At 40.1% G+C, this 25,217-nt stretch overlaps 1 protein-coding gene across 7 annotated transcripts in view; it reads left to right on the top strand.

Annotated features, from left to right (window-relative positions):
• The window catches only part of TULP2 (TUB like protein 2), a 42,741-nt gene that overhangs the window by 348 nt on the left and 17,176 nt on the right, over positions 1–25,217 (top strand). For 2 of the 7 annotated variants that reach the window (XM_089479910.1, XM_089479914.1), the window contains exons 2-8: positions 4,682–4,768; positions 10,202–10,248; positions 17,595–17,646; positions 20,068–20,224; positions 20,314–20,442; positions 21,791–21,898; positions 24,632–24,829. In XM_089479910.1, the coding sequence (XP_089336036.1) occupies positions 4,682–4,768; positions 10,202–10,248; positions 17,595–17,646; positions 20,068–20,224; positions 20,314–20,442; positions 21,791–21,898; positions 24,632–24,829 (778 nt within the window). Of the gene's footprint in view, positions 1–1,584; positions 1,668–2,495; positions 2,581–4,681; positions 4,769–7,376; positions 7,440–9,642; positions 9,852–10,201; positions 10,249–17,594; positions 17,647–20,067; positions 20,225–20,313; positions 20,443–21,790; positions 21,899–24,631; positions 24,830–25,217 lie in introns of those variants that run through there. The other 5 variants (XM_089479913.1, XM_089479912.1, XM_089479911.1 and 2 more) reach the window with 5 other exon arrangements.

Raw genomic sequence — 25,217 nt, 5'->3', positions numbered from 1 at the left:
GTGAGATAATGGCTTCTATATATAATATAATATAGTTTATAATTTATATAATATAAATTTATTATATTTTGCATACAAATAAATATAATATATATTTTGTATATATAATATATTATATAATTTATATAATATAAATATATGTTGAATACAAATAAATATAATATATATTTTAAATATATAATATTTTATATAATATATTCTATAATTTATATAATATAAAGATATTATAGTTTGCATACAAATAAATATAATATATATTTTATATATAATATACAGTATTCTATAATTTATATAATATAAGTATATTATATTTTGCATACAAATAAATATATATATTTTAAATATATAATATATTATATAATATATAATTTATAGAATATAAATATATTTTACATACAAATATATATAATATATATTTTATATATATATAATATATAATTTATATAATATAAATATATGTTGAATACAAATAAATATAATATATATTTTTATATATAATATATAATATATTCTATAATTTATATAATATAAAGATATTATAGCTTGCATACAAATAAATATAATATATATTTTATATATAATATATTATATAATTTATTATATAATTTATATAATATAATTATATTATATTTTGCATACAAATAAATATAATATATATTTTAAATATATAATATATTATAGAATATATTCTATAATTTATAGAATATAAAGATATTATAGTTTGCATACAAATAAATATAATATATATTTTAAACATAATATATTATAGAATATATAATTTATAGAATATAAATATATTTTACATACAAATATAATATATTATATATATATATATATATATATATATATAATATATTCTATAATTTATAGAATATAAATATATTTTGCATACAAGAACCTAATAATATTAATAACTACAACAATAGTTTAATAATAATAATAATGTAATATAATATAATAATTCTTGTACTACTATTAATAATAATAATACCTTGCGGTTATTTAATATAGTATTATAATATTTTATAATAATATCACAATTTTATAACATAACAATTTATATATTTTTATAAGTATACATTAATTTATAATTTATTATTATAAAGTATTATTATTATTATTATTATTATTATTAAATAATAATAAACTATAAATTTACACAGTGCTGTGCAAACAATTAAAATAGAAAAAATAAATCTGCCCACGGCGTACGTTCTCCACAGATAATTAAATAATCAATGTTAACATTCTAATTTTATATTGGTTTTTTAAACTTTGTACGTTATTAATTTTATAATTTTAATTTTCTATTTGTAATTTTTAATATTTATTCTGATTTTAATTGTATGGTTTGTAATTGTTGTTTTAAAGCGTTTTATATATATATATATATATATATATATATGTTGTTCGCCACCTTGGGTCCCGCTTTGGGAGAGAGGCAGGATTAAAATTAATAATAATAATAATAATAATAATAGAGGTTTGAGCATTGGACTATAACTCTGGGGACCAGGGTTCGAATCCCAGCTCAGGCATGGAAACCCATTGGGTGACCTTGGGCAAGTCACACTCTCTCAGCATCAGAGGATGGCAATGGCAACCTCCTCTGAAGGTAGGGTTGCCATAAGCCAGGACCTCCAAACTGGGACAAATGTAGGACAAAGGTAGGACAACATTTTCAAATGTAGGACGTGATTTTTAAAAATGGAGGACATGCAAAAAAATGGATGATTTTTAAAAAATGTTAATACAAACGCATGTTTCTTAGGCATGAGCAAAATGGAGGACATTTTGGCATTTTTCCTAGACAGATGGCAGAAACGTACTTCCCTTTCTGGCCAAATAATAATAATAAAAATAGCAAAAAATAAAATAAAAAACAAGGGAAACTTGGATATTAATAACAATAAAAATTAACCAAAAATAATAAAAAAATACATTCAAACTACTGCACCACACTGACTCTCTTAAACAGGCTTGCCCTGAATAAATAACTAAAAAAGGGAGACCTGAAATGGCCACTCACCTCCCCTTCTCCTGCTGCTGCTGCTCCTTTTTCTTTTTGTATTTGGCGCCAGAGCCCTTTCCCCTCCCTCTGGCCCAGAGTCTGCTCCGCATCCTCCTCCTCCTCTTCCTCTGCTGAGCCTCCGCTTCTTTAAGGGGACCAGCTCCATTTGGAGGCTGGCGCACGGCCAGGGCCCAGCCACGCAAGCGGGCCGATTGCGCGCTTCCACTGGCCGGGCGTGGAGGAGGAGGAGGAGGCAGAGGAGGAGGTGGGTGGCCAGCCAGGCCCCATGAGCGGCCGTGCGCAGCCATGTAAAAGGAGCGTGCGGGGGCGGAGGAGGAGGAGGGGGAAGTGGGTGGCCGCCGGCTGCATGAGCAGCTGCGGCCATTAGGAGGGCGTGCGGAGGAGCGGAGGAGGAGGGTGGCTGCAGGCGGGGCAAACCCCACTTTTGGACCTAAACCAGACCGGGACCAGGCCAGGACCCCCAAAAGCGGGATTGCCCCGCTTGCAGGCGGGATATGGCATCCCTATCTGAAGGAAAAGTGCCAAGCAAACCCTGTGATAGGGTCACCGTATGTTGGAAACGACTTGATGGCAAACAACACACAGAACACACATTAATAATAATAATAATAATAATGTATTATTATTATATATTATTATTAATATAACATATTATTATATGTATTATATTATTAATATAACAATATATTATTATTAATAATAATGTATTATATTATTAATAATATAGTTTATTATGTTAATAATAAAAATATTATAACACTATATTATGTTATTAATAATAACATACTATTATTAATAGTAAATTAATAATAATATATTATTAATAATCATATAATATATTTTTATTAGAGAGCCAATGTGGTGTAGTGGTTTGAGTGCTGGACTCTGACTCTGGAGACCAGGATTCGAATCCCATCTCAGCCATGGAAACCCACTCCGTGACCTTGCTCAAGTCATACTCTCTCAGCCTCAGAGGAAGGCAATGGTAACCCCCCCCCCCCCCGACGAAACTTGTCAAAAAAAATTAGAGGTTTGCCTTAGGGTCGCCATATGTTTGTAACTAATTGAAGGAACATAACAACAATATTATTATTATTATTATTTCTTACCCCCACCTCTCCTCATCTATTGATGTGGGGAACAACAACAGTTGACAAATACATGATATACCACATATCAATTTAAAAGAACAAATGAGATGCACGAATATTAAAACAATCCCCATTTAAAATTCATCATTTTAAAATCCACAATTTAAAAAACCATCTGGATAAGAACATTGTTCTTGTTGTTATATAGGCCTTCAAGTTGTTTCTGATTAATAGCGACTGCAAGGTGAACCTGTCATGGAGGGTTCTTTTTGGCAAAGTTTATAAAAAGGGAGGTTTGCCATTCCCTTCCTCTGAGGCTGAGAGAGTGTGACTTGCCCAAAGTCACCCATTGGGTTTCCATGGCTGGGTGAGGATTCGAACCTTGGTCTCCAGCATCTTAAACTGCATCCTCACTTGCAGAAATAACCCATTTTGACACCACTTTAACTGCAATGGTGCCATGGTATGGAATGCTGGGGTTTGTCGTTTGTTGTGGCGCCAGAGCTCTGACAGAGACAGAAATATCTCACAAAACTACAATTCCCAGAATTCCATAGCACTGAGTCATGGCAGTTAAAGCAGTGTCAAACTGAATTATTTCCGCAGTGCGGTTGCAGCCCCAGCTGTCCTTCTGAAATTTACTGCTGAAGCTAGACTGGTTTTTACATTTTTCTGACCTAATATGTCTTCCTTTATGGTTATATAACAGGCAGATATTGAACAGGAGCAGATTTCTCATCTTAGAAAATAAGGAAATCTTTGCTGAACAAAACAAGAATACTGTGATAAATGGTTACTATTCATCTTCTGCATAGTAATTAACAATTGTAAAAATGACTTTGCTCAGGGAAGTGCTTATGTTTAAAACTGAGCTTGTTTTAACATGAGTGGGGAACCTTTTGATCTCGAGATGTTTTGAATTAAAACTCTCTGTCCCTCATGATCAGTTTTGCAAGTCCAGAACATATTGGGGGGGGGGGGGGGCATCTACACTGTAGAAATAATGCGGTTTGACACCACTTTAAAGTGCGCCACCTTACTGAATCTTGGGATTTGTACTTAGCCTTTGTATCTTTAGCCTTTGCTGCAGAGAAACCAGATGTCCTAATCATAAAGGAGGATAAGGCACTGTAAAAGGTAGGACATTCAAGACAAATGGAGCACATGGCCAAATAAAAGCTAAAAACACTTAATATAAATATAAATTCATGCTTTTTAATCATGCTCAAAATGGAGGATGTTTTGAACATTCCTCCTGGACAGAAGGTTGAAATGTAGGGCATGTCCTGGAAAAGGAGGACATCTGGTTACACTGCCTTTGTGGCCAAAGAGCACTGTTGCTTCACAAAACGGCAAATTCCAGGGTTTTGTAGGATGGAGCCATGGTAATTAAAGTGGTGTCAAACTGCATTATTTCTTCAGTGCATATGCCACGCTTTTTGTCTCCCAAATCTCTGCCTTAATCGAATTAGGGGCAATAATGGGGTTGATTACATTACATGAGAAATACACATTTTCTCCATCTTTGATGTCTCAATGTGCAATTTGTTTCATTTAGATGGCCATATCTAAATGGTTTGGTTTCTGCCATGAAGTCCATGAAAGCCATGACTTTCTAGTAGGAGACAACAATAGCCAGCAAGAGGTAAACATAAAAGAACGGATGGGAATGTGTGGTCCTATAGAGCTTGATCTCCCAACTTCCCTTGCCATTAGCAAACTTGACTGAAAGGTCCAAAACACACTGCAGAAATACCGTAATCCACTTTGAGACCGTTTTAACTGCCCCAGCTCAATGCTTGGGAAACCTGGGAACTGCACTACAGCACATTGGCCTTGTGGAATTAAATGTTCAACAACTTCTGGAGGACTGTAGGTTCCCTAACCCTCAACATGAAAGAGGAACCCTTTTTATCATTTTCATTATTATTATATTGTATTTGAATCCTGCTATTTTTCCTCAAAGCTGCTTACAATTAAGATTACGATTATAAAAGTGATGCATCGTTACAAGGAGGCCAAGAGGATCAGGAAAGTCAGTGGTGGCAAAGTAGGAAAGGGGTTGATGACAAGCTAACAATTTGATCTAGAACAGTGGTTCTGAAAATCCTCTGGTCATTTTGGATTTAAGGTCCCATGATCCCTCACCACTGGCCAAGGTGGCTGGGACATCTGGTTGAAGTTGAAGTCCAAACCATCTGTAGGACCAGAGTTTCAGAACCACGGTTCTAGATCCGTGCTTCTCAAATACTCTTACTACTTTATCACACGGGGGAAATCGGGGGGGGGGGGGTTAACCAGCAATTAATCCGTGAAAATCACGCAATTGCAATTGAAGATTTTCTCACACTTTGCGCTTAAAGAGCCATTATCCTGGGAATAACAAGCGAATAACCAAGCAAAAAACAGCAACAAAGCATTCATGGGATTTTCCTGTGAATGATTTGTTGCTGTTTATTGTCATTTTATTCTTGGGATAATGGCACTTTAATGTTGATGTTGTGTGAAAATCTTAATCGTGATTGTGTGATTTTCATGGGTTAATTGCTGGTTAAAGCCCCGATTTTCTCCATGTGATAAAGTCCCAAGGAGTGTGGTTCTTAGTGCCTTACCCTTGGCCATATTTGCTGGGGATCATGGGAGTTGTGTCCCTACAACATCTGCTTCCCCACAGTTGGGAGCTAAAGGTAAGCAGAAGCAAGGGGAAATGGAGGGAATTGACAGAAATTGAGACAGGTGTAATGGACAGTGTAGTGTAATGGTTTGGGTGCTGAACTAACACACTGGGAGACCAGGGTTTGAATCCTGGCTCAGCCATGGAAACCACTGGGGTCCAAAACATACTGTGGAAATAAACCAGTTTGAGACCACTTTAATTGCCCTGGCTCAGTGCTAGGAATTTCTGGGAACTGTACTTTTGTGTGACATTTAGCCAGGATTCCCTAGCACTGAGCCAGGGCAGTAAAAGCAGTATCAAAGTGGATTATTTCTGCAGTGTGCTTTGGACCTGGCAAGTCACACTCTCTCAGCCTCAGAGGATGGTAATGGCAAACCCCCTCTGAAGAAACTTGGCAAGAAGATCCTGTGATTGGTTAGCCCTAGGGTCATTGTTGTGTGCCTTCAAGAAACAACTTGAAGGCACACAACAACAACAAGGTTGGTGTAATCAACCATAAAATGGAGACTAGAGGACATGGGTAGAACTGGAATCCATTCCCACAGTAGCGTGAACCACCCTACCATATTATCCCTCATGCTAAACTTTGCATCCTAGAAAAATGGTGAATCTTAGGCCCTTTTCACACTAGCTGGTAGTGTTCTGGGTAGATTCAGGCAGATCCGTTCCTCCAATACCAAATATGTCTGGAATGGAAGTTCCCACTACCTTTACCCTGATCAAACCTCCCTGGTGCAATTTAACTCGGTTGATGTTCACACTTACGAAGTATCGATTTAAGATAGAGCCTCCTTCAATCATTCCTGTTTTTTTTGTTCTGTCAATCAAGTGACGCGCATCCACTGTTGTCAATGGTGACGTGTTGCTAGTATCCGCTGCAGCCATTTTTTTGTCAACTGCATGGGTGCTTTAATGGAGCCACCTTATCAATCTCATTCGATCATTCCCATGTTTTTGTTGTTTTTTAAAAAATATCTGACAAAACATACACATCTGGTCGATTTGGAAATACAAATCACCAATGGCCCTGTAAATTAACGACGTCTAGTAATATTGCAGCCATATGGAAAGTACTGTCTGAGGATGGAAGGGGGAATGACACCCTGCAAGAATCAACACACAAGTCCCAGACATTGTTTATTCTGTCAGTGAAAAGACTAATAAATACATGTCACCCAAATGACCACCCTATTTCACATTTCCCAGCACCACGGAAAAAATGGGTTTTCCAAAAAGAAACGGGGAAAAAACGCTTTTGGAAAACCCACGATAAGGGGGATTTGCCCCAGATCCACCTCAATTCAGTTGTGGAAAAACCGGTACCAGTGGGAATTACCCACTTATAAACTGGTTTGTGATCCAATCTATAAAGTGTGAATGGCCCTTCAGTAGTCTGTACATTCTAAGATTGTTCGTCCTGGAATGGAACACCATTTTAATCCTTTGTCAACTGGCAGTGCCATGGTTACACATTGTCTAGTCAGGAAGCTGGAATATATTTAGCAAGCCCTGCCCTGGTCACCAAATCAACTAGAGTTTAAAGTAGTCGCCGTGAGTTGCAGGAGGAGGAAAAAAAACTTTTTTTATTATTAAGAACAACATTGTGAATTTTCAATTCTAGCTCATCTGCTGACCTCAGGTAGGGAATTTTGTTCTACACCAGTAGTAATATTGTCTGAGAATTTGGGACATCCTTGCAAAACCTGAGCTGACTGTGTTGCACAACACATGTTTGATTATATGTTGAGTAATATATGTTGCACTGGATTCCTGGAGAGGGGGGGAATCTACCTTGAACCATGCTCAGTTGTAACCCTAGTGTGCCAAAAAGGCTGACATCTTTGAAGGAGATAAGGTTGGAGATCGGTTTATTTGTTTTTAAATTCAGTTTGAGTACATGTGTGTATATGTGTGCATGTGATTTGTGTGTGAGAGAGAGACATCCTAGTGTGCTTTAAAAAAATATGAATAGGGTTGAGAAAGTAGAGGAGATAATTCTGACAGCCTTCCAAAACAGTGCTTTATAGTTGTGTTGGATTATAACTCCCATTATCTCAGTCAGCATGGGCATGCAATAGCAATAGCATTTACATTTCTATACCGCTTAATAGTGAACTCAGCACTCTCTAAGCAGTTTACAGTTTGTAAGTCAATTGCCCCCAACAAGCTGGGTGCTCATTTTACTAATTTATGAAAGGATGGAAGGCTGAGTCAGCCTTGGAATCCTGAAATCGAACTCATGCATGCTGACTGAAATAATGGAATTTACAATCCAATCTATTGAGAGAATGGAATCTAGTTTTGCCTGTGTTCTCTAGTGGATACTCACTGATGCAAGATGATGGGATTTGTAGTCCAATAAATATAAAAGGTGCCAGATTGAGGAAACCTAGCCTATAAAAGTGATTGGTGATGAGCAAAAGGAAGGTACCTTTTCATAGCATCTCAATGTACAGAATTCACTGGTGTCACATAAATGCACTGATGGTCAGTCACCTAAATGACTTTTGAAAAGGTTATTGCAAGTTTCTAATTTATTTTAGATGCTGGAAATTGATTTTACTGGGTCTCTGGACTGTAATAAAGACTTTATGGATTGGAATTGGCCACATTAGGCATCTTGGTAACATTACTGGTTATGCAGGCAGGGGATTCTAGATGTAATTTTCCCACACTCTAACTGTAGTTAAGTGGAACTTTCACTGTTGGAATCAGGACTATTCAGTATCAGTTTGTTGCCTGAGCAAAGGTCAGATCAAAAGAGGGGTCTCCATCAGCCCAAAGACTGAAATTCACATGGGCATCTACTGGACAAAGCTGATGCTGATCTTGCAAAGCAAGCATCTGTGTATTGCATTTTGAAAATGTATTTTCTGGTGCTCATGTTCATTTATAGTAGCTTGTACATGTACTACATGCTTAGCTATATTTAGTTGCTTTTCCTTGTATATCTACCATTACATACATACCTTTCAAATAAACATTTTTGCTCCTGCTTTTACATGGGCACATGTGAGCATATTTGCAGACACCTGAGCTCAGATGATTTGTGACCTAAATGCACACACTTCTTCTTCTATGAATAACTGTTGTATGTTCATAAAAATAAATATTTTTTTATTAAAAATAACTTTTTAAATGTGTGAATTATGCTGTTTTTAACCTATGTATTGATATTAGGTTTGCTTAATTATTTTTAACTTTTTGTAATTAATGTTTTACTTTTATCCCTTTAAAATGATCTTCTGTCGCCTTGTATCTTATTTTGGAAGGAAGACAGACTATAAACCCCATAAATAAATAAATAAATAAAACTGTATGTTCAGTAAGCTTGGCATAATGGGCAGCATACTTTGGGTATTGTGAAAAGGCAGCAAACAGTTATTTCATGTGTTAGTACAGTACTATATTTTTGCTGCTGAGGATAAGGTGTTCCAAAATAACATGCCTGGCTTTGGATATTATGCATTTGGGGTGGGGTTGGGGGCCTAATTTGCTGGACTACCTCGGGCAGCAAAAAGTATTGAGCCATCCCTGATGGTTACATCTAGGCCCTTGAACACACATCCACTCATGCCACTTGTTTCTTCCACATTCCAGATCTTGTTCACACTCTGTGCAAGCAGGATCATACATGTACACATGGATAAGCTCTGCTGTAGCTAGGTACTTGTACATGCACTCTTTCCCTCTTGCTTGTTCTACCCCCCCCCCCCGATGCCCACACCAGGAGATGCACACCTGATGCTCCACAACAAGCACATGCCGCACTCCAAAGTCACTGTAAAGAACACACCTTTCCAAGCAGCCACAAGTCCTACAGACTTAAGACAGACAAAGCTGATTAAGCAAGAGAGGCTGTGTGATGCTGGTTTGGTGGGGGAGGAGGAACAGCTCACCCCCCACCCCCCTTTCCTTGCTGGCCTGCCTTTGCTAGCTGCAGTTTGAAGCAGCGTCAGAACTGGAGAAAAAGAAATAAAAGATAGGACTTGGCCTTAGCCTTGCCCTTGCATGTCTGAGATTTGAGAGGCTGGGATTGTTTAAGAAGAGGGTGAGTAAAAAAGAAGCCAAGCTGCTTTGGTGTCTTGGGTGGGAGGTACAGAATGATGTCTTATTCTGTTGGCCATAAGCCGACGTTGTTTAGCTGACTTGGTGTCCTCCAGTAAAAGGTGGGTTCAGGAATAATGGACGCAATATTTTCTGAGTGTAGGTCATCTGGATCAAGTGACTTCTGACAGTAGGAAAGACATTGGCTTCTTTTGGGGAAATGAGTTGAGTGATAATTTAGAACAGAAGGATAGGAGGAATGTGTGGGTCATGAGAGGGAAGGAGAAGTGATTTGTTTTTTAAAAAGTAATAGGATGCCGCCCTATTCATTTCCTTTCCCTTTCTGCTTGCCAGATGGAGCTAGACCCTACTCCAGTTCAATTATCACCAAGACATATAAGGTAAGCTATATGGGGACAGGATATATGTGTGTGTGTGTGTGAGAGAGAGAGAGAGAGAGAGAGACATGGCTCTTACTTGTGTTTTGTTAATCCTTAAAGAGGCTAATTCTGTCCCGTCCATCAGAGTGACAAGAGATACTTTGAACAGAAAGCTTTGCCTTTACCTCCTTTGGTTTAATCCACATTCTCAGCATCCTCCTGAGGTCATTTTTATTTAACAGCCCTTGTAACCAGAAAATTATGACTATATTACAGACTCAGTCAATTTAAAAATCAGCTCAGCTGGTGTAATGTACCCCCTGGGCTTCCCAAACATCCAAGGAATAAAGGTAGTGGTGGCAGTGTCTTTTAACAAGTGTGGGCAGGCCTCCCAAGCCCCTAGACCAGAGGTTCCCAATCTGGGGTGCCTGAATCCCCAGGGGGTGCGACAAAGAATGCCTTGTGTCTTTGAGTCATCACTCAGGGTTTTTTTCCTGAATAAATTAGAAAATCTAATTGCTCAATTTAGATTTACATTTTATGCACTGAATTAAAAGCTTTTTTTCAAAAAATCAGTTTGTTAATCTGCGGTTTTGTATGTGGTTCAAAAACTAGAAATTAAGACTTCTTCATCTTCAAATGCAATATTACTTTTGTAGGGGTTTCAAACATTAATCAAATATTTCCTAAGGGTGTGGGACATAGAAAAGGTTGGGAAATTCTGCCCTAGACCCATATGTCACCCTTCCAGAAGCTACCAAGGTGCATGATTCTCCTCTTGAAGGATATTTGGCCATAACCTACACTTTGTTCTGGCCCCAGAGACTATCTTTGGAAAACCAGAAATAACTTTCAAGTCACTTCTAGTTTCATGCTACCCCTGGAGGATATAAAATGGGTCAGATATAGCCCCTGGCCATTGGCAGTTGCCTATCCCTACCAAACTTAGCCAGGCTGCTTGATCTTCTAGCTCAGTATGTTCTACTATTCTGACAATAATGTCTCTCCAAAGGCCCAGGTAGTAGTAGTTCAGCAGCTTTGTATGTAAAAGGTCTACAGTTCAATGTTGAGAAACTATGGTTAAAGGATTTGGGGTTGCAGCTTACAGGTGCTTTGAAATACACAAGAAGCTGCTTTATATCAGGTTATACTATTGATCTGTCTCATGGGTCCAAAACACACTGCAGAAATAAACCAGTTTGAGACCGCTTTTACTGCCCTGGCTCAATGCTAGGGAATTCTGGGAACTGTAGTTTTTTGAGATATTTAGCCTTCTCTATCAAAGAGCTCTGGTGCCACAATAAACTAACAGTCCCAGGATTCCCTAGCACTGAACCTTTACTGGGGAAAGCCGGTCTGGCCTGAAGATAGATGTCTCTAGCCTGGGTAGAGCCCACCCGGCCCAGGGAAAGCTGATGTGGGCCTAGAGAAAGCCGGCTGCAGCCTGGGGAGAGCCCACCCAGTCCAGGGAAAGCTGGTTTCGGGCTGGGAAGATCCCGCATCAGCTTGAGGAGCTCATGTGTGGGCCAAAAAATGCCTGCGACATCCTTCTGGGGTATCACCTGGTGTGGTCCACAACCCCCGCATCCCCCAGTGACGCTACTGGTCCCCACCCTGATGTCTAGTGCTAAAAACAGGAGGGATTAAGAAGTAAAATAGATGGAGTAGCAGAGATGTGGGGATGCCATGCCCCAGAACCTGAGAACCCTTGCAGAGATGGCTTTTCCTGGCCTCTCCTGTGCAACTTGGGATTTTGCTGAGCTTTTTAAAATTGCTCTGCAAATGAATTGCTAATACTGTAATTTTTATATTGTTTAAATTAGAAAAGTTTTTTTGTTTTTTGTTTTGACTAAGATGTGGGAGAAATTTAGAGGAAGATAAAGGAGCAATCACAATTTAGGCAGCCTGTCACAGGGAAACTGAAGGAGCTGTTTTGATCAGTTAAGTTCTGGGTTTGATTGTGTTAAGGACAGCAGAATGAAAGATGGACAGTAGTGACCCAAGATGCCTGGTCCGCCAGGATGGTCTGCTGGGACAGGACACCTTAATGGAGAGACAGTTTAAGACTCATAGTATGACTCTGGATACCAGGGTTCAGTTCCCCGTTTAGCCATGGAAATCCACTGGGTGACCTTGGGCAAGTCACACACTCTCAGCCCCAGAAAACCTCTAAGTTGGAAACAACATGAAGGCACACAGTAACAACAACAAAGTTATAAAGGTTTTCTGTGATGAACAAGTCTGATTCAGACTCCATACAAATGTTGGCAATTAGAATCATAGAGTTAGAAGAGGCCACAAGGGCCACCCAATCCAACCCCCTGCCATGCAGAAATACACAGTCAAAGCACTCCCCACAAAGAAGGAGACTCCACCACAAAGTTATATAAAGTTTCTTTGCAGGACTCTTATCACAGTCTTGCAACGGAATTTCTTTTGTACAGTGTGAACAAGACAGGAGAGAGAGTGAGATGCAGGACATTCTGGTATACCTTCAGAAAGAATGTCCTGTTTCCAGACTCTTCCTTTATTTTGATTATGTTTTGGAGAAAGCCTTCATTAAAAGTCCTGTTAGGAAACTTTGTAAATAACATACAGTAATAAAAAGTCTACTTAGGGCCTGAACAGACAGGCCAAAATAAAGTTGCTTCGGTTCGCTTTGGTGGTATGCTGTTTAAATGACACATGCATCTTAAGAGGCCAGAAGCTGCACCAAAGCTGTGCTCCAGTCCTTAGGAATGAACATGTTTAGGTGGAATCTCTTTTCCTGTAGCTTGCATCCATTGTTCCGTGTCCTGTTTTCTGGAGCAGCAGAAAACAAGCTTGTTCCATCCTCAATACGACACTTAATATGACAATATGAGTACTGTAATGTCATATTGATTAGTGTAATCTGAAAAAGGAAATTTTCCAGTCTCTGGATATTCAGTCCAGCATGGTAAGGTTTTTATAGAATTGTAACATATTTGTGAAGGCAGAGCCCAAGGGACAAAGAGGCATTGGACTGGTGTTACACCACAGTCTCAGCACTTTCTTGTCGAGACTACAGCTGTCCCTCCATATTCGCTAGGGTTAGGGGAACAAGACCCCCGTGAATATGGAAAAACCGCAAATAACAAAAACACTGTTTTTACCTGAGAGGACACCTCTCTAGGAATCTCTAGGTCCTCCAGTGCAACTCTGTGGTCAATGTCTAACATACACTGACCATAGAACAGCGCTGGAGTAGCTACAAATGCCTAGTAGAGTATTCTGTCTAGGAATCTCTAGGTCTTTCAGTGCAACTTTTAGTTAAAGTTGACCACAGAGTTGCACTGGAAGACCTAGACAGTCCTAGAGAGAACATATTAATGAAATCCGTGAAAATCAAATCTGCAAATATCAAAACTGCAAATATGGAGGGATGACTGTATATCATTCTTACTGATTCTGCTAATCTCTGATGCTGTCATTTGGACTAGCGAGGATTGGCACTAATGACCCATTCTTACAAGCACATACCATTTTGCAGAGAAGAAGGAATGCTCTTTACCAGTTGCTAATGTCAACAAATGTTTAGGGGCTAGCCTAACAGTCATGAAGCCTTTCTAGCTTGTTATTTTGTGCCTTCAAGTTGTTTCTGATTTATGGCAATCTAAAGGTAAACCTGTCATGAGATTTTCTTGGCAAGAATTGTTTAGAGTGGGTCTTGCCTTTACCTTCCTCTGAGGCTGAGAGCATGTGACTTTCTCAAGGTCACCCAGTGTCTTTCTATGGCTGAGTGGGTTCTCCAGAGTCATAATCCAATGTTCAGACCATTATACCATGCTGCCTTCTCTTTCTGGCTTGGATGGTCCAATTTTAATTGCACCATTTTCGTACAGCTTCATGGAATCCTCATGTAAAAGCCCTCCACCCACTCCTGAGTTTTAAGGGAAAAAATTACACACAGAGCTATATAGCTGTCTAACTATATATTTGTGTTTATATTTATTTATTTATTTATTTATTTTATTTTATTTTATTTTATTTTATTTTAAATCCCACCTTTCTCCCAAATGAGATTTAAGGTGGCTTACAATAATTTTAAAAGATATAGCTAAAACACTAATGTACAAAAGCTAAAAAGGAATGAAACATTATGTTTATTAAAAACATGTTAGATTACAGTTAAAACACTTAAACATATTTAAAATGTGGTTTCAACAGAAATATAATAAAATAAAAAGATTAGAAAACAGCACACCATTTACCAATGGTTCCCAAGCTTTGGTCATCCAGATGTTTTGGACTTCAGCTCCTAAAATTCCTGACTGTTGGCCAAGCTGGATAGATCTTCTGGGAGTTGAAGTCCCAAACACTGGGAGGGTCAAGGTTTGAGAACTATTATTTATACAAATATTACCGTTCCATAAAATTCACAATTCAAAAGCCTACCTAAAAATTCTTCTGCTTCTGTTGGCAGAAAGAGAGCAAGCAGGGATAAGGCCTACTGAACTTTCCATGGAAGGTGTTCATATGTTATCGCTTCAGCTGGCATACATAAACGTGTGGGAAAAAGACACTGAGTCTGGATGTTTGTGTACTTAATGGTTTCACAGAGAGATAATTCAAAACTATGTGCAACAGAAGAATGTTAACCATTGCTCTGGAACTCTAAATTGGTTAGATTAATCAATGAAACAATGCTTAAAACAATTAAAAAGACACTCCCAATTATTCAGGCAACTCATTTCTTGTAAAACAGACAGGGAGAACATATGGCCCTCCAGGCGTTAGACTGTACCTCTCATCAGCCCTGACTAGCACAACTAATGGTGGGGAAAGACAGGATTTGGTCTCCAACAAGAGCCAGAGGGCCACACGGGAGAATGTCCCTCAATCCCGAACGAAGGAAAAAGTGAGCTCAATTTGAAATTTTGTGAAATAATGTGGTTAGGTATTACACACAAAGACTTACACAGCGGCCAATGCGAAGTTAATCTAACGCTAGTTCGCAGGAAGCATCACATCAATTCCTACCCCATGCTTTCCAGACTTTGATATAACAAACTTGCGCATGCGCAGAGAGCACAGGGGTGTGTTCTGACCTCTGTACACTTCCAGGTGAACCCCAAAGCTTCCTTCCTGTCCATTGTTTCGCATTGTTGTTCATTTTGCGTTATTTCATCCATTCACATTTCCCATTTCCCAACATGCAGGTTTCGTCTGGTCTCAAAACTATCCTTTTCTCTTTTTTCACCTGTATGCTCATATATATACATCCATACAGTGAATGTATATATGTGTACACATATATGTAAATATATATATATATCCCTGTATACGCATATGCATTTGCCTGTATATATGTATGCATATACATATATGCATGTATATATACAGATATGTATGTATATATAGATATGTATACTTACATACACACATATATATGTGCATATATTCATATACACCTATATACATGTATGTATTTATATATACACATATATGTGTGCATATATACAGAAATATATATACATATATGTATAAACACATACACATATATATGTATGTGCACATGTACATATATATGTGCTTATGTATATACACATATATACATGTATATACAAACTCACAGATACAAAAAGTAATAAAAATAAACTACAGGCTTGCAAGCAGAGCAACCACAGCAATGGAATTAAATATTTGCACATGACTGGGACAAGAGGTTGTCTGGGGAGATCAAGTGGGGACCCCCCCCCCCATGCCCAGTTAGAGGTGGACAGCGGGGGCAAGAGTCATGAGCAGGTTCATCCTTGCCCTTCACCACTCGCTGTTTTTCCCTTCGAAACAGCTCCTGTTTCTGAAGGGAGTCAGAGAAATTCCTAGGTGACCTGGAAACCGAGCCGCTGAAGAGGATCATGGGAATTGAAGTCTTAAATGATGGAGGGTTATCCCAGGGCAGAAGTGAAAATGTATTCCATACCAAAGCTAATTCGAACTGACTTCGAATTCACATGCGAAAAAGGACTTCTAACTTCTATGTTTTCCGACTTTATGTGATCCTAGAATGATCCTTGGAGCATCCACATTGACCCCGCATTGCCTATGATCTTGTGTAATCGTCTTTTGTGAAATAACACAAACCCGATGGATAACACCGAATTGGCGCTACTTTAACCTTCCAATTTAACCCCGTGTGAAAGAGTCCTATGCCTTTTTTTAAAGTTAATGGCTTTTACAATAAGGAAACAGTGGTTGTAATGCCTCTCCTAAAACACATGCCTGCTGGGGCAAACATTTATGCATAATCAGAAACCAAATAATTTATCTTGTTCTTGTTTTGGACTTCAGCTTCCAGAACCTCATCCAATTTGACTGATAGCAAGAGATTATGGGAGCTGTAAATTCAGAAATCTGGAAGAGAGCCCAATGACTCCTCACCTATTTGGCCCAGGGGTCCAGTTGTTGTTGTGTGTCTACGAGTTGTTTCTGAGTTATGGTGATCCTAGGGAGAACCTATCATGGGGTTTTCTTGGCAAGATTTCTTCACAGGAGGTTTGCTATTGCCTTCCCCTGAGGCTGAGAGCATGTGACTTGCCTAAGGTCACCCAGTGGATTTCATGGCCAAGCAGGGAATCGAACCCTGGTCTCCAGAATTGTAGTCAAACACTCAACCACTATGCCACTACCTAGTTACTACTATTTTGGTGCGGGATTAGGTCTCATTATTTAAACTTCTGCTTATTTTAAGTTAACCTAAAACAATTTTTAAAAAATGTTTGGAATATTAAATTTTGCTAGCATAGTTTATATTCATTAAAAATACAATGTGGTGAGATAAGGAGACAGGAACAGGACCATTTTAAAAGCAGCTGAAAATTTGGGATGACAGAGTACTAATGACAGAATACTGTGCCAGCCAAATTGGGACAGGTGGAGGGTATGCCTTTCCCTTGTAAACATCCTCACAGTTAAAGAAGGCAATATAGAAGATGGATGCTCTCTGCCATACATCTCTCTAAATGTGTTGGATCACAGCTCCCATCATCCCTAGCTATCAGACTATGCTATGTTGATGCAGGATGATGGAAGCTGAGTCAATCACATCTGGAGATGGTCCAACCTGGCCTTACACAACTGAATGGTCCATAGCAAAGAAACCACTTTCCTATCCCACCAATGTCTCTATCCTGAGGCTTTTGTGAGGTCACAAAGGCCTTTCAAGCATTATACATTTGGAATCTCCAGGAAACCAGCAATCCTGGGGGGAACTGACCTACCAGGATGTGGGGTTGCCTTGAAGCTGGCAGAGTGATACCAAATCTCAAAATGTACCGGAAGTTGTACCGTCGCCTCCATTCTCTCCCTGGTTCACCGCCTGATCTGGATGCCTCTTTTTCTTCTAGCAATGGCAACGATGAGGCAGCATTCATCCGGAAGCAGAAACTGGAATTCCAGGTACCTTTTTGAGGGCTAGAATGGGGAATTTTCAGGGCCAGATTTATGGGATGTCAAAAGGAGGGACAAAGTAACTTGCTGAGGGCCACCTTGAAACTTCTCTTGAGCTAGAGAACTGCAGTTAGTTAGCCTGTTTAAAAAGAAAAGACATTGCAGTTGGCCATTGTTGTTGTTGTTGTTGTTGTTGTTGTTGTTGTTGTTGTTGTGGGCCTTCAAGTTAACGCTGACTGATGAGAACCCTACCATGGAATTTTCTTGGCAAGATTTGTTCAGAGGAGGTTTACCATTAGGCTGACAGTGTGACTTGCCCAAGGTCACCCAGTGGGTTTTCATGGCTAAACAGGGATTTGAACTCAGGGTTCTTGGAGTCCTAGTCCAACACTTGAATCATAACTACGCTCCAGGTTGGAAAAGATGGCTGTAACTTATCTATGTGTGGAGGACACAGGAGAGGTATGGCATTCATGCTTGCCTGTAGCATGGTCAGAATAGAGCATCAAAAAAGTTGGGACAACTGCTCCAAAAAATCCCGCCTCTAGCTTTTGGTAAAAAGTGGTGAGAGAGCTCCCATCACACTCCAACAACATTTAACTGATGGAAAATAAAGATATTACTCTACTCTCAACATTTCATTTCTCTCTGACTTGGCTATCTAATGTCACCATCGCGCGAGAGAGTGAGAGAGCATGTGTGAGTGAATGAGTAAAGGTAAAGGTAGTCAATTGACATGAATGTCTAGTCATAACCGACTTTTACCTCCTTTCTCATACTCCCTGCATCCGATTAAGTGAGCTGCACAACTCATGCTGTAACAATTCTTTCAAGCATCATACCATTATACCTTTGCAGATCTCTTGTTTTTAACCAGAACACTTTCCTCTTTAAAATAACGCAAGCCTAATTCCAATGAATCCAATTGTACTTACTGTGGAGTAGTTATGATTTTAGTGCATTCAGCAGGAAAGGGAGCTTACACCGTTAAGGCACATTCAGATTCTTTCCAAGAAACAAAAGAGAGATGTTGGGAATTTCTAAAGTTCACCCATGGAGCTAGCTTTGCATTTGGGGTGGAAAGTCCTTTAGATGTAGATAATTACTGACAGAGGGGCAAAACAGACTGGCAGAAGGGGCAGCTTGAAGCCACCCTTTCCAAAGATGGATTGGGGCCATGGTGAACTCACACCACGGCTCCAAGCTGCCTTTACCCCGGCCAAAAAAGGAGTGGCAAACAGCTGCTCCTTTTTGGCTGGCAAAGGGCCTCCTTTTCCTGCCCTGCTGTGGCTGGAAACCGGCTTTAAGACACTAGAGAGGAGTGCAGCATATAAACACTGTGCTGCCAGAGTGCCTTGAAGTCGCCCACATGTAAATGACTAGGGCCGCTTTAGGGCAGCTTTAGGACATGCGATGTATAAATGCCATGCTCCAAAGCTGCCAGGACAGCAGTGCAAAAGGGCTGTCTGTTTTGCCCCTAAGCTTCATTTATGAAGACCAAGCAAGTGTCACAGACATTTCACAAGACAGGTGTGAACAAACTTCAGGCTTGCTGGCTTCTATATGTTTGGATTTGTTTAAAGAAGTAAAAATTTACTTCAAGAGTTGTTGTCTTTTACAGAATACTCTTCCCATCTCTGATAAGAATTGTGAAGTCCACTAAAGGGTCCCAAATACAAAAAGTGGTTTGAGAGCAGAGACAAATCATCTGTTGCACCCCACGTGTCATGCACTGGAGGCAACCTTCCTCTAATTGCAAAACTTCAACTTATGCTGTTTTAGCTCAATGATTCTAATATATTTTGGGTTTTTTTTAACAAAAGCCCTTTCTTTCAATATTTTAAAAACAAAATAGCTTTTATTGAGTGATATAGATACAAGGACAATGAGTTTTACACAAGAGCCATCTTCCCACACCTAGTAACAATTATATTGATAACCCCATGAAAAAGCATATGAAAAAATATGTCAAAAGAAAGACTTAACCATAAGGGCAAACAGAAAGAAAAGAAAGTTTTCTACATTGGAGATGTATTCTTTTGATATGTTAAAACAGGTAGGAGTCAGAAATCCTGTTCACATCTAATCAGAAACAAGTCTCCTAGGGTTCTGTGGGATTTATTATTTCCAGGAAGCATGTACAACATGATTGCAATGTAAGAAGGAAGGCAATTAAAGAACTGAAAACCTGTTGGGATTGCTGTAATTTAAGTTCCAAATGGATCCCCCCACTATGAACAAAATATCTGTTTTTGTTCAAGATGGCTGCGAGTTACTAAATTACATAACCAGCCTCGGAATGACTGACCAGCCATTGAAAAGTAATACCGGTATATGAATTTTAGAAATCTATACAATAAACTGGGTATATTTTTCAACCATACTCTTGGTGCTTTCTCTCCAAACTGCCTGTCTGCGTATTTTTTTCAGCGCCATATCATCGAAAAGAAGCAACGTCGCAAGCGCCAAGAGCCACTTATGGTTCAGGCCAATACAGATGCCAAGGTGAAGGGACGCTCTGGGAGGCGTAAGGCTGAGGAGCGCATCCCACTCATGGAATCTTGCAGTGAACACAGCCTGTGTAACAGTGAGCATTAGAACACAGCCCTCACCCTCCAGATGTTGTACCCTTGGTGGACCCATAGCCTTTCTAATTTTGCTTCTCTCAACCTCTAGGTACAAACAACCCTTTCCTAGTGGAATCTGTCCCAGAAGCCCATCTTGGTGCACATATGTGGGGCAACTCTGTACAGATGAACCGGACACAGAACTGTGGTCAAGGGGAAAGCCAGACAGTCTGTTCAGGTAATAAAACGTTCTGACCTCCCCCTCCCCACAATTCCACAGCTCTTTGTACAGGGGTATACTGCAGAATTAATGCACTTTTGACCATGCTTAAACTGTCATGGCTCTGTCCTATGGAATCCTGGGATTTTTAGTTTGGTGGGGCACCAGAGCTCTAGATAATGCTAAAGACCTTGTGTAATTATGAATCACAGAATTCCATAGCATTGACCAATGGCAGTTAAAGTTGTGTCAAGCTGCACTAATTCTGCAGTGTACATACAGCCTAAAATTCCCAAGCTAGCATGGTCAGTGTCCATGTTGGCTGGGGGATTCTGGAAGGTGAAGCCAAAAAAGAGAGAGAGACTGAGAGAGAGAGAGAGACTTTTCCAGTCTTTGCTTCATCTCATCTGAAACTGTCTTACATTAAGTTACACCAAACTGGGTTGACGAACCAAGAAGACTGCACCAACACTTCAGAAATAATCCAGTTTGACTCCACTTTAATTGCCAAGGCTCAATGCGATGAAATTATGGGAATTGTAGTTTCTGATGCCAACATGGCCAATAGTACAGTGCACTCTTGCTATTCATGAGGGATCCGTTCCGGATCCCCCTGCAGATAGTAAAAAATGTGGTAAAAACGATAGTAAAAGTCCTGTTCTTAATGGATGTGCGCTCCTGCTTGCGCCATCGCATGTACGCATGCCCATTCAGAAAGCTGGGGCTTGCTGTCCATGGAAGCTCAAACTGCGGACAGAAAGCCTGTACTTGGTGCAGGCACACCATAAATAAGGAAGGACTAAACTTTTATTTCCTAAGCACCTTATCTTCTTTAGATCCCGGTTATTTGTCCATGTAGTTCAGTTCCTCACTTTTTTCACATCAGATCCTCTGTCCAATCTAACTTGATGAATACATCACTTGATTTTAATTTGAGTCAAGCTTCTGCTCCATACTTGTCTCTACCACAAAATATATGTTCTTTGTCAAAAGTCAAGTGGTTCAGTTAACTATTGGTTAAAAAATAGGTAAAGGATAATGCTTCTGCACATGTAAAAAGTGCACTCTTAATCTCCGTGTCACCTAAAACATGTGTCAAAAATTAGATACTGAAGCTTTCAGGCCAGAGAATGTAATTTGTATACAGGCTTCTCTGTCCTCAAAAATTAGCTGCAAATCCTCACCTCTATCATTTATGTAATTATTTCATTAATATCTCACCTTTCTTCCAAAAATGAGATTCAAATCAACTTGCAACAAGGTTAAAAATGGATTTTGTGTGTGTGTGTGTGTTTTAATTATGCACTGTTTTGTATCCTTTACATATTTTCTGGTCCCCTTCCATCTTTTTTCTGCACCTCAATAGATTTCTTTGATGAGGCAGAGCTTGAGGTGGCCATTTTGGAAGAAACCCAGCCAATTAACAAGAATGAATCAGCTCCCAAGACTGGCTGGCTGGCGAAACAAAGAGAAGGTGAGAGGCAAGGGATGGGACTTGTTGAAAAGAGTGCACTATGATTCTCTGTTGCTAAGCTACTGCATGGTGGAGCGCTATGCTTGGTGGCCAGGCAGTGGAACTGGGTCAACAAGAAGTGCTTCTTGGCATTGATTGAAAGATCAATTCCACTTAGAATCATACATTCTAAGAATCATAGAGCTGGACAGAGCTGTAAAAGCCATCTGTTCTAACTCCCTGCTATGTAGCAATACAAAAAAAGTGATGCCCATGTGATTGCTATTGAAAGACCTCCAAAGAAGTTGAGCCCACTACTCTTTGAGGCAGTCTGGCAGTCATTGCCAGACAACAGAACCACAGCTCCTTTTGCAGTGTTATTCAATGTTTGATGCTGAATAGTAAGTATCAACAATACTATTGTTTAACTGTTAACATGCTCCTGAAGTAGAGAGATCTTGTAGCACCTTTGAGACTAACTGAAAGAAGTTGGCAGCATGAGCTTTCATATACTTCAGTCTACTTCCTTAGATGCATTTATGAAGTCTATGAAAACTCATGCTGCCAACTTCTTTCTTTCAGTTTCAAAGGTGCTACAAGGTCTCACTAAATACTGATTCTGCAGACTAACATGGCTATATCTTTGAATGCTACTGAAGTGTAAAGATGTATTTGTTGTGTGCCTTCAAGTAATTTCTGATTAATGGCAACCCTAAGGCGAGCCTACCAGAGATTTACTTGGCAAAGGGGGTTTGCCATTACTTTCCCTTAATGGAGATTATCAGACAGGGGAAAAAAGCCTGGAGTAAAAGTCATACTCCCAGCATAATCACGCGACCACACTGAAGATTTTCAGATACATTTCGCTCATCCAGGACTTGTCCCATGAAGATCCAGGAATGCTCCAGTAACAAACCATTCACAGGGAAGTCCAGGGAATGGTTTGTTGCTGGAGCATTCTTGGAACTTCATGGGATAAATCCTGGATGAGCATGACATTGTGTGAAAATCTTCACTGTGATTGTGCAATTATGCTGGGAGTATGCCTTTTACTCCCGGCTTTCCCCCATCTGATAATGTCCTATGACTTGCCTGTGGTCACTCAGTGGGGTTTCATGGTCAGGTTGAAAACTGAACCCTGGTCTCCAATGATCAAACCATTATACCATGCTGGTTCTGAATACTAATGTTAGGATTATCCATGCTATCGTATTTCCCATTTCTATGTATGGCTGTGAAAGTTGGACAGGGAAGAAAGCTGATAGGAAGAAAATTAATTCACTTGAGGTGTGGTGCTAGAAATGCATTCTGTGAATACCATGGAATGCTACAAAGACAAATAAATGAATCCTAGAGCAAATCAGACCCAAACTCTCCCTAGAAGCAAAGATGACTAAGAGGCTATACAGACCGGCACTTTGTGCTGGCCTGTAGGCGGAGCCACGGCACAGCACCCTTCTAGATGGCGTGCGGCATCATGGCGTGACCCCAGTGCTGCATCTAGATGATGCAGCATTGAAAGGTCATCAGAAAGCTGTGGCACCGTGGTTATGACGCTCTTTAGAGGGTGCAAAAAGGAGTCCGTTTTTCCAGCTCCTTTTTGTGCTCTCTAGAGGCCAGAACTGTGCCACAGCATGCGTTTGCTGTGGCACTGATCTGGCCACTAAAGGGGCAGATGGATATCGCCTATCTGTACAGCCCCTAAATTGTATTTTGGTCATATCATGACAAGAAAGGATTCATTGTATGCTTGAATCTGTGTATAAAAAAGTTTGTGTATAAGAAGGGCCGACTGTATTTTTATTTCTATTTTTATTTTATTTTTAAAAATGTCTCTTGCCCTCCTCCTCCTCCTGGGTCCCCGAGCCTTGCCTTGCTCCCTCTTCTGCAGTGCAGATGCAGCCCAAGCCAAACTCCCATTACAGGGGAAAGCCACCGCCACTTGCCCGGTGCTGGCAGGGCTTCCGGCGTTGCTGCTGTGCTGGCCACTACCGGGCAAACAGCGGCAGCAGGAAGGAAAGAGGGAAGGTAGGAAAAAAATGGGGAGAGGGGGAAGGAAGGAAGGAAGGAAGGAAGGAAGGAAGGAAGGAAGGAAGGAGAGGGAAGGGAAGGGAAGGGAAGCGAAGGGAGGGCAAAAGGAAGAAAAGAGAGAGAGTGTCTAGTCAGGGTCACAGCCTTCCAAAGGGGTTCCCGGGGGTGGGTGACCGGCTGAAGGGCTGCTGCCTTCCCGGCTCTATCTAATAGGAATGGCAAGCGTTCCCAACAAAAACAGCAATTCCACAAAAAGTCCCTCTTCATAGGGAGAACAGGGGACCTTTTGGAATCACTTCACGTAGCAGAGCCGGATTGGAATGCGGATTATATAATTTGTATATTATTATTATTGCTGTGAACCGCCCTGATGTTTCGAAGGGCGGTATATAAATAAAGTTTTTATTTATTATTTATTATTATTATTTATTATACTCCAAGTGGGAATCACTCCATGGAGAGAGAATAAATCAATCTAAGTTGGTAGGGGGAGGGGTTCAGCACCTCAAAGGTGTTTTTGTTGCTCTCTATCCTTCCAAATTCCCTGGGTTGCCACTTTTTTCAAGTCATAAAATAGGTAAATTGCCTCTGATTTAAGACCTCAGAAAAAATATTTTTGAACGACAGTACCCACAGCTGGCTGGGGGATCCTGGGAGTTGAAAAGAGTGGATTTTTTCAGTTATGATTGAATGTACAGTTCAATATCTCAACTTTGGTCTCAGCAGGACGATCCAATGCCCAGCGGCGGAACCAAGTTCCCAAATCAAAGAAAGAAGCCTTGTCCCCAATACAGAAGACTCCATCTGCCATAGTGGACACAAAAGCAAAAAGTCCTGGGTGCAAATCTAAGACACAAAAATCAAAGAAGGAACCCTTGTCCCCAATACCAGCGGCTCCATCAGTCCTTACAGATATGGAAGGTAAGATTATGAGGATGAGGATGATTTTATTCATTTACAGTCTTCTCTCCATATTCGCGGGGGTTAGGGGAATGAGACCCCCGTGAATATAGAAGTATCATGAATAACTCCATCCCCCACTCAGAAGCCAATTAAAGGGAAGAGTGAGTGGGGGAAGAGGAACAGAGCTGTGAGCTCCTTTTCCCCCACCCTTTTGTCCCTTTAATTGGTTCCCTGCCCCTTCTCCTCCCTGATGGATCCTTCTTCACCCCCCCCCCCCCCATTCCTTTCCCTGGGCATCCCAAGGAGAGGATCAGGAAGGCGAAGGCTAGCGCTACCTTGCCCCTTTGAGACCTTTTGCCTCCCCAACCCTTTCCCTAGGCATCCTAAGGAGAGGATCAGGGAAGAG

The sequence above is a fragment of the Sceloporus occidentalis genome, unplaced genomic scaffold, assembly GCF_023333645.1.
Source record: "Sceloporus occidentalis isolate IW3139 unplaced genomic scaffold, rSceOcc1.0.p SCAF_14, whole genome shotgun sequence".
NCBI lineage: Eukaryota > Metazoa > Chordata > Lepidosauria > Squamata > Phrynosomatidae > Sceloporus > Sceloporus occidentalis.
The sequence above is the reverse complement of the archived record's forward strand: the minus strand, read 5'-3'. Positions and strand labels throughout refer to the sequence as shown.